General features: G+C 37.1%; 1 protein-coding gene across 6 annotated transcripts in view; it reads right to left on the reverse strand.

Annotated features, from left to right (window-relative positions):
• AGPS (alkylglycerone phosphate synthase) overlaps nt 1–13,797 on the reverse strand; it is an 87,660-nt gene that overhangs the window by 18,753 nt on the left and 55,110 nt on the right. For all 6 annotated transcript variants that reach the window (XM_068138518.1, XM_068138515.1, XM_068138514.1 and 3 more), the window contains 6 exons: nt 12,596–12,676; nt 9,402–9,527; nt 7,370–7,478; nt 6,815–6,942; nt 4,331–4,382; nt 1,830–1,906 (listed from right to left, as the gene is read on the reverse strand). In XM_068138518.1, the coding sequence (XP_067994619.1) occupies nt 1,830–1,906; nt 4,331–4,382; nt 6,815–6,942; nt 7,370–7,478; nt 9,402–9,527; nt 12,596–12,676 (573 nt within the window). The remainder of the gene's footprint in view (nt 1–1,829; nt 1,907–4,330; nt 4,383–6,814; nt 6,943–7,369; nt 7,479–9,401; nt 9,528–12,595; nt 12,677–13,797) is intronic.

A 13,797-nucleotide genomic window follows, 5' to 3' on the forward strand; every position in this document is an offset into this window, starting at 1 on the left:
CTAAAAAAGCAGCCAGGAATCAAAATATCTTAGGGTGGTTCATTCCTCCAGCTAATGAGCTCAAGTTTGTATGGTGAGTCCTAATCAAAGGATATTGCATCCTACTACCCAACAAAACACCACCAAAATAGCCTCTGCAAAGCAGCATATATTCCTCCAGCTGAAGGTCTGCCTTATCCTAGTCTTGCAAAAAAGCCTAGCTAACAAAAAAGTTTTCTTTATTTTGCTGCTGCAGTGATAAACACCAAGGACAAGAATAAAGGTCTATTAAGATGCTATTATTAGTCACTTCTTGTTCTAGAACCACTTCTATTTCATCTAGTATGAAACCTTTCACCTACTCTGCCATCTTTTGGTTGTAATGTCAGGTAACATTCTGCAGTTCTCTTCAACAGGTATTGGAGGAACTATATACAGTGTAAACTAGTAGAGAAACAAACCTAGAGCACTCATCTACCAGTCAACTAGTCCCAGACTATATGGAGAAGTAAACAAGACTGTCCCTGCTCTCTTCAGAAGTATCAGTTAATAACAATAATTCCGCTTGATAAAAGAACCAAGTGTTAATCTGTTATTTTGTATTCTGCAGTTTTTACTTTTTTGACATGTGTGTTGGTTTTACCCCTCACTAACCTTGCTCTTTTCTCTATTCCTACCTCCCCTCCCATCTGGGAGTCCCTCTGAAGTAGCAGTTGCTCATATACACCAGGGCAATAAGCCCTGGCATAAGAGTTCCAGATTGGTCAAACTGGAACATCTGCATGAGTATTACATAGCATTTCTCCATGGTTTTCTTCTCCTGCAGAGCTAGGAGAATTGGAATACATCATCCTTGGGTGATAACACCTCCAGAAGCAGTGACACTTTTGGCTGACTACAGAAGTAGGATGCAACAATCCTAGGTGGCAATATAACAGCAATCCACCCTGACTTTAACTGCTTTAGGTACTCCTTCACCACAGCATTTCAGGGACAGAAGGCAAGTTTTTTTGGGCTACTTGTAAATCTAATAGGGATTCCCTAGCAAAAGATGTGACATTTTCTACTTCAGTACCACTAGAAAATACAGCAGAACCAACACTAGCCACTGTCTCTCAGGTAAGCCTACTGCTTGAAGACACTCAATCACAGACCAGAATGGAATGTTTACCACTTGCTAAATTATATAAATCCAGGATGATGCTATTTTCTGCCTCTGAATACCAATATTTGCAGGATCTCTATAGTTAGCTAATCTGGAGGGAAAAAAAACCCCACAATCAGTAATAAGAAATCACTCATTACAAAGGTTGATGCAAAATCGTTTTATAACCAGATAGTTCTGAATCTAAGAATATTTACTGAGACAAATTCCAGAAATACAAAAAGAGGCCAAATGGCAAGGGCAATTCAAGACAGCTATCTCTATTCTCTCCCAAAATTCTAGTCAAATATAGTAAGAACATATATTGACAAAATCTGGAAAGAGGAAAAGATATTTGTTATCCTCACTCCAGCAGTACTAACTGATGATCAGTGGTTTGCAAGTTAGATCAACTGGTTCCAGTCTTCTCTGTCACCCTCTTACAATTTATTATACAAGACATGAAATCAACAGATATGACTAGCGAGAAGAGGTCTCATAGAACAACACAAACAGATTATCTCAGTTTGGATTAAACCACCTTGAGAATTGTACATTAATCAATACTATAATGTAGGATCTATTAATACTATCTCTAACACAGCTGAGTTTGAGTGTATGAAAACAAAACAACAAAACCTCAATCAATCTTGAACTTTATGAATAGCATGCAAAGATTGAAACTGTATTAAACCCCCAAAGTTACCTTCGTAATGTAGAATTTTTTCAGTCCATCCAAAAATGATGTAAAAATGGAAGCAACTTGCGGTTTAAGGGCATGACCTTGGGCAAAAGTGGAAAAAAGTTTGTGTTAAGGCAAATGACACTCTTAAAATTCCTACTTCAATGGGCAAATGAAAATATAGCTTGGTAGTCAAAAGTTGCAAGAATCACTTGGAGCATACTATCCTAAAAAGGCTTCTCTCATTTGAAAGATGATTTAGGGCAAAGATTTTATTACTTTAAGAAGCATATATGCAACTGTACACCATTATTTCATTTGACGTTTTAATCAAGGCTGCCCTAATTTAGATCCTCACAAGTGTATGGTACATGGAAAATTTTAAGAGCATTTCATTAGTTTTTACACTATAAAACTAAGCAAAATCAGTGACCTTCTTTAAAGTTATGCCAAAACCACTGAAACCAATAGCAAAAATGGAGTGAAGCAGTGTTTTTCCTTAATGGTTATATCATCATTGTGCAAAATTTTCTACATAAAGCTAGTAATTGCTTCCTTAATCACATACAGGGAACTAAAATTACCAGGATACATAAATGGTGTCTTGGAGTCTGTTAAATTAACCTCTCTGCCTCAGGACCAGGTTTAATTGAGATGAAAGTCTTTTACTGTTTGTTCCATTGTTTTCAGTCACAAGCAACTTCTTCAACTCCCATTACTGCTTCACTTCAGTGGTCTTGCATCTGGCCTACATGCTGTGAGCCCAATTCATAAAGTGTTAAGCACCATCTACATGATACTTTTTTTCTATAATACTTCAAAGCTTTTCCTCCTGAATAAAGCAGCACTTGATTGTTCTCATTCCCTCTTCAGTAAAGAGGGATTCTCTCTGTAGATAGAAATAAACCTCAAGGAGTACACTTCTGAGTACATTTAAGTACACACAAGTGCAACAGACAACCACAATTTTTAAAAACTATTGGATTTAAACATACTTAATCGTGACTACAAGAAAAATCTGTATTGATACACCTGAATCTGTTTTGCAGGTCACTGTATCAAATGCAACCTCAAAACTGAGAAGCAGATTTATTTATTCAGTGTTGGGTTTAAAGCTTGTACTTGGTCCAGCTTCTTCCCAATTACAAAGAGGGAAAATAATCTGCTTTTCTGTATACATTTGATGGAAATAGCATAACACTAAAGATTGATCAAAGCAAGCATTTGGGATTTCACAGAATCACAGTGTTAGGGGTTGTAAGGGATCAAGTCTAACCCCCCTGCCTAAGCAGTATCTCCTATATGGCAGGCCACACAGGAATACATCCAGGTGAGTTTTGAAAGTCTCCAGAAAAGGAGATTCCACCACCTCTGGGCAGCCTGTTTCAGGTCTTACAAATCCTGGTTTTGAAAAACAAAGTTCAACTTTCTCAACACCACCATATTAATGGCACTTGAAGTCAAGATTTATCGTTGAGGCTTCTGTTCAAAAGAAGTTTCAGAAATTCTCACTTGAACAAGTGGTATTTAAATAGAACTTTTCAAGGTAAAACTTTGTATTTTCATCATCTGAGTATAATCAAAACACTGAGGTCTCCGCAAGACCTTCAAGTTCTATAAGCGATTAGCTTTAGGGTAGTAGAATTCCCAGTTCTCCTCAAGAGTGCCTTGAGCCAGAACACATCTTTTGCCAAATTTCCTACAGTTTAACACAACAGCTTTCCCTAAGAATTGCTAAAAAAAAAAATTTAAAAAATTATTCCTCTACATGTCTGATATTCTTACTTAGCAATTTGAACTAGTAGAAATTTCACAAAATCTTTGTATTCAGTAATCTTGTAGTAGCTTCATTGACTATATATACTTAAAGCCTACAGCTCAGTTCTAGTCGTTAGTTTTCCTAGCTACGGCATTTACTACATCCAAGCTTCTTCTAAAAACAGCATCACCCTTTGATCAAGTATGTCATTGCCCCTCTCCCATCCAAATCATCATATCAGAACACTTACCAAAAAGTCTGCTACTTCTCATGAAGCTGTACACCACTTGTTATACTTCTATGAAATGTAAAGGAATCAACTTGCCTTCAAAGTAAGGAGCCTGCATTCTGATAATTTTCTTTTCATACCCAATTTTCTCATCGGTACTCTTACCAAGAAAATGTTTGAAGTACTGTATTACAAAACTATATATAATCTCTGCTCATTTACAGCCAAATAGAGGAAATGCCTCCAGAATTTTAAACTCTCCAGTACGCTATATGCCAGGAACAGAAAGGCAGCCAAAATAGAATGGTGCAGAGCATGGCTCTTTACTGACTATTGTAGTTAGTACTCTTTACCCAGAGACAAAAGAAAGGCTTCTGTTTCTGAAAGTACACATTAATGCACTATCTGGAGTTTGAACTTAAGGTTCATTGCCTTCTTTGTCTACTGTTAAGCAAAAGAGTTAGCTCTAAACCAGATTTAAATTACTAAAACCCAAAATCCTTGGAAACATTTGTCCAAGATGATCTACATACTTACCAAACTGAAACTGTGCGTTGTCAACAAGGCGAATTGATGCAGGAGCACATCTCTTGGGGGCAAAGTTAAAGGAATTAGAGAAGAGAAGGAAAAAGGATTATGTTCACAGTTTTGCTGAATTTTGTGACAATTTGATTTTCATTTAAAAATAGCATAAAAGAAAGCACACTTTGATACCAGAGACCTAAGGCCAGCATGGTCATTGAAAAGAGGCAACCGTAAGCTTGTTTTCAACGGAGTAACACCACCTATTAGGTACACTGAGCTACAACACACCAAAAATGTTTCAGTTCAACCTCAAGTCAACACAGGAACAGTACAAGGATTTCTGTCCTTCAAATACAGAATGTTTTCCTAAATTGCTATATGCACTAAGGATACCATACTCAATGTGAATATTAACCTTATGTTGCTGTATAGTCAAAATTACACATACATTACAGATAGATTGAAAAAGCCTAACTGTTGTGAGATAACCCTGGCAGGCAGCTAAGTACTACACAGCCGTTCACTCACTCCCCTGCAGTGGGACCAGGGTGAAAATCAGAAGGGTAAAAGTGGGAAAACCCATGGGTTTGGATAAAGACTGCAAGATAAGCAAAATGGGGGAAAAAAAAAAAACAACAAAACCACCAGAAATTATGCACAAAGCAATCATTTACTGCCAGCTGACAAATACCCAGCTAGTCCTCAAGCAATGCTAACCCCTGGAAAATTACCCTCCTCCAGTTTTACTTCTGATCAAGATGTATCATACAGAATACTGCTTTGGTCAGTTTGGGTCAGCCATCCCAACTACACTCTGTTCCAGCCTTTTGTCTGCTTCTAGCATAGTTGGTGGTAAGAGGAGAGCTAAATCACCAGCTAAAACACTGGTGCCTTAACATCATTTTGGTCACAAGTACAAAGCATACCACCACACAGGCTGCTATGAAAAAGTGTAACTCCATCCCAGCCAGACCCAGTACACTAATGATCTGCCATCAGACTCCAACTCAAAATCTGTCTCTGGGCCCAGTATCTGCACTGTACAGGAATCTGAAAAACAGTAAGAACATCTACTTTCAATTAAGCAAGCTTCTGCTCATACATATGCCATATGGAAGCACATCTCTATCACTTGGATTTGACATATTCACCCTCAATTATATCCCTAGGGTATATTTTGTCACAAAAGAAACAAAATGTGAAGAACTAAGACCGGGCAGGAAGACAGAAGATTAATGAGGCCAACCCACCTACAACCTGCAGGTTAGTTATTCTTAAAGTTGACCAATACAGTCAAAAACCAGCTTTTCAGATAGCAATCATCGTAATTACAACCCAGACTGACACAAGGGGCAACAACACAGAGGAATAAGTAGTTCAAGAAAGCAGTGAAAAAAGTAGTTGCAACAGAAGCTTAGAAACAGAGCAACACTAAGGGGCTGGTAGTGTCTATCACCCTGCCTTCTAACTAAGCCCATAACTAGAAAAAAGACAGTAACTTCTTAATTTAACTGTTCATCAAATCATATAATAAAGAATCCCCAAATAGTCTGCTTTGATAACTGTAACAGGAAGAACAAGCACTAGAAACATGACAGAATTGGCAACTGCTGCTGACTGGCTGTGGTCATGTATGTGTCATTCATATATCACTTTGAACATCCGGCTTGAAACATTAAGTCACTAATTCAGCCCCATCACTGAAAAAATAAAAATGCAAGAGCTGTGTTCAGCTTGGCATTAAGTAAACCATTTCTGAATTTACTTTCCCAGTTGAGGGTATATTCTGCTATTCATAAATATTATTTGATACTTCTTGCAGAGTGCAAAGAAAAGTTAGGATAAGATTGTGAAGAAAGAGGATGGCCAGTCCAAGATTTGCTTGGAAGCAAATCATGGCTATCCATTAGAAACAAGGTTACACAATTTGGATACTTATGTCTGAGTTTTGCTGCCCCAAACCATCTGACCACACTCTTCAGAAGGGTCTGCTTAAATACTGTAAGCACAATTCCGCCTCAAAATACCCAGCTCCTCTGAATGTCACTGTGCTTCAGGAATGTTTTCTAAACATAGGCCATATCACTCCAATGCATGACTTTCATTCCTTCAGAACAACTCAGCTGTCTTTTACTTGTATGCTGCAAGTTAACTCCTTTTACTACTGGTCCCTTTTACATAGTCCTGAACTAATCTGACTACAAAGCTCTGCACTGAAGGAGGAAAGCCAAAGTTGGAATGCTCCGAGATAAGCAAAACACTTGTACTGAAAAAGAGCCATCAACAGCCTCATTCACCATCTGGCTTACAGTGCCAAGCAAATTAAGAAAATGCTCAATCTTCAACTGCATTATCTCCAAAAGCCTTGTGGACCATACAAAGGAGTTCATGTCTCAAATCCTTAGTTATCAATTGCCAGAAATACCAGAGCATTATCACTGCCTTCATGCTAGAGTTTGTGCTCTTGAGGAAAGTTAACATCCAGCTTTTCCTCACCTGCTTTGCCACTTCCCTTAAGCAGGCCACCCCTCGTTCAAAGTTAGGGAAGACCACAGAGCCATACTTCTGGTATTCAGGAACGGGACGAATCTTTATCGTAACTTCAGTAACCACTCCAAGAGTTCCTTCAGGAAAAAGAAAAACTGAGTGAAGTGTTGCAGTATCTGCTTCTTGCAAGTTACCCAACTTACAACCATTTAGCAGGATGTTTTAAGTTAACACAAATCAGAAGTCCCAAAAATCCTATTGCAGTAATAGGTGACTTATTTCTGACTATTTACATCGTGGTGAATTCTTACAACATAGGCTACAATTCTAGTAACAAATGTCATGATTCAGAGGCTAATAACTCCACAGAACTGCTTTAGAGCCAGTTCAGAGTTGCTTAACTTTAGGTGCCTAATTAAGGTCCAATGTATTATCCCAACAACAAATTTGTGCCTGCACAATGCCACCCATATACACACTTGAAGCTTCATCACTAAAGGTGCTCAAATCAAGCCATTACAGAAGCTGAATTAAGATGCAGTTACATGAAATGACTGTTTATACCTTCAGATCCCATAATGAAGTGATGGATATCGGGTCCCGTTGACATGCGAGGTACTTGACAGTTTTTTTCTACTATTCCTCTAGGAGTTACCATTTTTATATGAATCACCTGTTTAAACAATAGGCAATGACTATAAATATTAGCATGAAGCACAGATTTTTGGTATGATATTTTCTACAAAATGTGTATTAAGCTTGACTCAGTTCAGCTTTGTAGATTGGGGGGGGTTGGGTGTTTTGGGTTTTTTCCTTGTTGTTGTTTGGGTTTTGGTGGGGTTTTTGTTTGCTGTGGGGTTTTTCTTTTTACATTCTTTAGGCAACCCCAAGAACTTTTGTGATAACCCGAGGACTGGTACCAACAATTATGTCTAATATAGCATGGTTTGCCTACACAGACGGTTTCCAGTTCTGTGCCAAACCAAATCAGTCATTGGCTAAATACAGGCAATAATGGTTAGAATTGTTTTGTTCCTCAGTGCACACAGTAATTCTTGAATATAAGGATTTTAATCAATATACACAGTACTTCAGAGGAACAGCAAGAATTTAGATTTTGCTTAAATGTTGCTTGAGAGCTGCTTTTGATAAATCTAACAGTCATTGGTTGCTACAGAAATATTTCTTTTAGGAGGAAAGACAAGGGTAAGCTTTGTGAAATACATTATCAATATTAAATCTGCCATAAGACTGATTCATATGTAAGGCTACAAGCGTGTAAGTATTTTTCAGTGTTACTGCTTCTCCAATACAGAGGCCCTATATATTTTTTAAATCCTTTATTCACTTATATACCAAGGAAGGGTGGAGGTTTTTTGTTTGATTGGGTTTTTGGTTTGGGGATTTTGTTGTGGTGGTGGGTTGTTTTTCTGGTGTTTTTTTTTTTTTTGTTTCTTTAGGGTTCTTTAAGTGAAGCCTTTAAAAATAAAGCAGAAGTACTGAATTTCAACTAATAGCTTTAAAATTTTCAAGCACAGGTAGCTAAGTAATGTTCATCCTGCTCCAAATTCAAGAACTTCATTATATGCATTTCATGAACTGTTGATTCCCCAATGAATGGATTTTAGGCAGCTTTATAATACACACCATTCTGTAACACTTCAGGCAGTAAGGGGCAGATGACTGTAAATGCGAGTAGTTTTAGTTCAGCCAGGCCTGCTGGATAAAACTGTGTCATCCTGCCAACCTCAGTCACTGATAGTAACATGTCACATTGTGCACAGAACAAACATGTCTGAACTATGAGCTGTTTAAAAGCCTGAGGTGATGGGGATAAAATTACCTACAGTATGCTGCAGGAATGAAGGAAAAAACCTACACATGCAGAAGGGTTACTGTACCAACTATGAGATAAAACAGAATTTCAATATACTCAATATATCTGTTGTAACAGAAAAGGTAGATTTTTAAATCAAAAAGTATGCTTTAAAAAAAAAAGTTACCTGGGTTAATACAAAGGTGAACCATTTTAAAGCTTAAAACCGATTCAGGAATAAAACACTGGCACTTCCAGTCCACTGCTTCCTTCCTCAGGGTTCCTACAGACCATGTGGTGGCATTAGACTTCACCATTGTGTATCCACATGGTCAGTTATCAGCCTACTGATTTCAAAAAAAAAAATACTAGCATAGGAAGAGGTAGGAAGGTGGAAAGAGCTAGCCTGCTGTCAGAGGATCCAGCTAGATAACTTCATGGACCTTTTGGAATTACCCTAAAAATCTGACAAGATTACTACACTGGATTAATAGAGCACCCAAAACTGTTGGAAGAAGGCATCAGAGTCAAGATAGGGTAACAAAATTCCTTAAGCTAGTCAGTGAGTACCAAAATGAAATTGACTTTTAGATCAGTAATAAGGATTATTAGTATTAATACTAAAAGCAAGAAAACAAGCATTCCAGTCAAGATTTGAAGCCAGAACCATATCACTTAGAGAATCACAGTTTTCTATCTCTTTCCCCCGGTCATTGTGAGTCACTATAAAATGTTAAATCTACAAACAGAATAATTAGAAAAAGTATTAGAACTACTTACCAGATCCTCGATGTTTCCATAGATGTTTTTTTTCATGCCTGATGCTCGTGTTGCTACCCATCCTCCTAGTGAACTGAACTCCATGGAGTCTGGTTCGTGGCCTGTACAGAAGCCACTTTCAGCAAGCTAAAAAAAGCAGGAAAAAATTCATTCCCCAGTGCCCACATTTGCTTAGTATTTGAAAGATCAGTATTCAAGGCTTTCTTTTTCAAAAAATAAGTATTCTGACCACACATCCGTTTATTCAGGAACAAGTTTTGTCTGTGATATATAAATGAAACAATTTAGTTCTGCACACATTGTGCTACACATCAGCCTGTAATACTTCTCCCCATCTCTTGAAACTAAGACCTCAAAAGTATGAGTTCAAATACCTATGTAAAATATTGTAACAAAGTATCTGCCAACCTTGCACAAATGCTGACAATAAACAAAGCACATGGTCTGTTTTATTTTCTACCCTAATGTGATATGCAGCAGGTCTGCAGAAAATGTGAGCAAATTGCCTGTACTTAATTCTCTCAAGGAGTGATATGTTTTAATATACAGCCATCTGGTTGGCTTCCTGTATGCAATGCTCTCAACTACTTGTGATTCAGATCATGCATTCCTGTACATTAAGTATTCACTTGTTTCTCATTTTTCTGTATTAGCTTGGCTTTGCCATCTGCACAGCACCTGAGGTTGACTGGATGCCCTCAAAAATCACAACACCAAAGCTGTGAGACACAAAGGATTAAAGACACTTAGTAATAACTGTGTTAGTGCATTTTAGAAGATAAATTTGTACTGACCAACTGAAAACAATCCACTTGGACATTGGTATTGAAGTGTACCCCATAATGTAGATCATCAACTGTGTTTGGCTGCACAAAGTGCTTCTAACTTAAACGACGGAAAGTCTTCTCCATGCAGCGTTTATTTTGATCCACCTTGTACCCTCCTCATTCCCCAAGATTACAAGAAAGTTGCTTCAGTCACAACTTACCAATTTCTACAACTTCCATAAACACAAGCATAGCAGACAATCATGCCTAAGTTTGGAACTGGCTGTACACAAAGTACTTGGTCTGAACTCTTTGAATCCTGTTGTGCCAGGGGAACGTGCTAAGAGCACTCCCAGAAGGGTGACATCATGCTATATACTTTGCAGATGCAAGAGACACCTCTTCCAGAAAATATGAGCACATACTAGTTTTTCTGTAGAATCACAATCTCATTGATAATGTTTATTAAAAACACAGTATCAAATATTATTCTACCTTCATTATCCCTTTGTCACCTTTAGTCCTTATCAGTTATTATTCCACATTCTGATCTGATAAAAACAAGTGACTGGAGGCTTCTCTAGAGCCTACTAATATCTGGAATTCTCATTCAGCAGAAAATACTGTCTTAACCACATTAATCACTAGTTTAGATAGACAATGTGCCATGTATACACTGATTTTGAACACCTCATTACACCACCTACAGCCTAACTTTTGTCAGATATGAGGTCTTCCAAATCTATCATTTTAGAATTTGGTTCTTGATTTTGGTTACTGCTATGAGGTTCATGTGATGGCCTACCAAGTAACTTCAGCATCCAAAAAACAAGTACCACAGTAAAACACCAAACCTCAGAGGCACTGCAACATAATTCCTAGATAATGCTGGTAGTCTCTTAAGGCAAGAGAATCTGGATTAGCCTCCAGCCCAAAGCTTACTTAATACTAGCAAGCTGCAAGCCAAACGAAACAACTTTTCAGTTTCCTTTGCACAGTCCAAATGCATTCAACTTCAGTGGAAGTCTGCATTCACATTAACTGTAATATTATAACATAGTTATGGTCAAAATAAGCACAACTTTGAATCCTAGCCTTAATCACATTCCATTTGCAAATAATGCTGGAATCCCAGTGTAATAAGGGCTTTTAAAATATATGTAAGCATACTTTAAACAGATGATCTGAATTTGTGTTCTTTGCACACTGAAGAAATTGCATAGAAGTCCTCACACACTCAGAGTCACTCCAGATTAAAACCTCTGTACAAATACTAGTTTTATTCAATACTGAAGAAATTAACACGCAGTACTCTCTTCATAGGCAAGAACCTAATTGAAAAACTTTTTTGTATCAAAAGTGTTCGAAAAGAGTAACTGCAACAGTAGTATTTCAGCTCATAAGAGCCATAAGCAGCAAGGGAATATTGTGTCTTAACAGAAAAGTACTGGCATTTAAAGGACAAATAGTTGTAAAATATCACAGTACTATCCTGGAATAGTGTCATTTAAATGCAGAGAATATTCTCTTTGGATTTTAATTCCAAACTCGAAAGAAACAGAACTGGAAAGGTTAACATATCAAATGATAAAAAGGAACATAAGAGGCAAGAAAGACTATCCTTTTCATCATTAACAGGTCTGTCAATCATGTATGGCAAATTTTCTTATAAAAAATGGGGGGGGGGGGGAAATAAAATCACCCTTCAAATCTCTGTATATTTTGGCATGCACTAAGAAAAGTTCAGACAACATTTGTTGATTAAACACATCAATACCTAGAATATCTTTTTTTTTAAATAAGCAGAACTGCACGTCATGAAAACTAGTAGCAAACATCCATAACTTGCTTGATTATAGAAGAGTGCTGAGAAAGATCCTGAAAAGCATGCTGCAGATAATCTGACAAACAACAATTAAAAACCACTTAGAAAATTTAGTCTTTCACTGAACTCTTGTTTTAGGCAATTATCCATCCTTTCTGCTACTCTCCTGTAGCTGGCCTCAAGAAACTGCAACAACATATTAACCTTTGAGGAACTACATTTAGCCAAAATGTACTAAAACATGCATCACAAAATGGCAACCTGAACTTTTCCTGGTAATCGGTACTAATCATCTTAACATTGCAACCACAAGGGTTCATCTAAGCTCTGAAGCAGAAAGAATAGCATTACATCCTCTGAATTGTCAGCTTATTATAGTAATTACATTTTGTAGCTACAGCTGGAAAAAAAATACAAAAAACCCAAAGTAATCAAATATAGCATTCAATGCAATATACTTCACAGCCATGCACATAATGCTTACCACACCAGTCTGCATGAAAACACAAGAATCAAGATAGAATTCAATGATTTAGACAAGACATGAGGAACAGCTAAGAAAAACATGGAAAAATACTGGATGCTTGGGAAGTTAAAAATACCTGTTTTTCCAGATCTTGTCCAACAATGCCAGCTTCCACGCAAGCTGTTAAGTTTTTCTCATCTATCCAGAGAATCCGATTCTGTTGAAAAGCCAATTAAACTAAGAATCAGTGTTAAAGATTTTATTTTCTTCTCTAATATTATAGGATCAACACACTTGGTCACGTAGTTTACTATCCATACAACACTAGTTAGTACAGCAGTAGAACCTGAGCCCTTCACTCCCTCAAACAGCTATACAATAGGTTATAATTAATGACATGAACTAATAAATATGTTACTCCGTTTTAGTGGTAAGTTATACCAGAAATGTTTACAGAAAGAATGCAGAAAAGCCATAAAGAATTAAGTCAAAGCTCTTACATAAGTCAAACAATACAGTGATTTTCGCAACAGGATTGAAGGTGCCTGAATCTGAGTGTCTGGACATGAAGTTTACACCAAAAAGAAAAAAGTATTCTTAGACATACTTCACAGGTTTAATAGACCACATTCAGTTATTCCAGTTCAGTTCTTGGATTTTGACACAGTAAGCTAGAAGCAAGATATACTATCAGAGTATATACACACTTAAATTTATAAAGATGCTTTATTATATAACTTTATGTGATGAGACACTATCAGGATATTCTACCAAATAGGAAAAGTAGTAAACACTACAAGTTCTATGGTGCACTAGGCATGATTGTCAAATGATGACAATCCACATGAAAGAGAAACTTCAGTAGGGGGTTGGTTTTGCTTCCACTCTTCATTCTTAAGGACACTCCTGATGTACTTTCACAAATTAATACACAAAATCATAGAAGGAAAACATCTCTACCTTCCCCTTGCATTGATTTTTCAAATGACAGAAATGTGGACATCTTGTACTCCAAATTAAAACTATGCTTTAAAGCAACCATCTCCCCTCAACATCATCAATTACTCAAAGTCAGCTATTTCAGCTTCTTTCAGACACTTTCAGTTTCAACCTAAACTGCTTATCTGATCTAAGAGGTAAGTCAGGTTTTGTGCAATATAGGCCCTACATATAAAGATGTTAATTTAATATCTGTTAAAATAGTAAAACTTAGCCAATCATCTCAACTGCTCTGAGAAACCCAGGTTTAAACCCTGACAGTGCTTTTGACCTTAACTTGCTTATTTTAAATCTTCATTAATGATTTCAAGGGTCATCTGGCAGAGTCATTTCAAGACA

Source organism: Melanerpes formicivorus, unplaced genomic scaffold, assembly GCF_026170545.1.
Source record: "Melanerpes formicivorus ecotype bairdi unplaced genomic scaffold, bMelFor1.0.p_v2 SCAF_5, whole genome shotgun sequence".
Classification (NCBI taxonomy): Eukaryota; Metazoa; Chordata; class Aves; order Piciformes; family Picidae; genus Melanerpes; species Melanerpes formicivorus.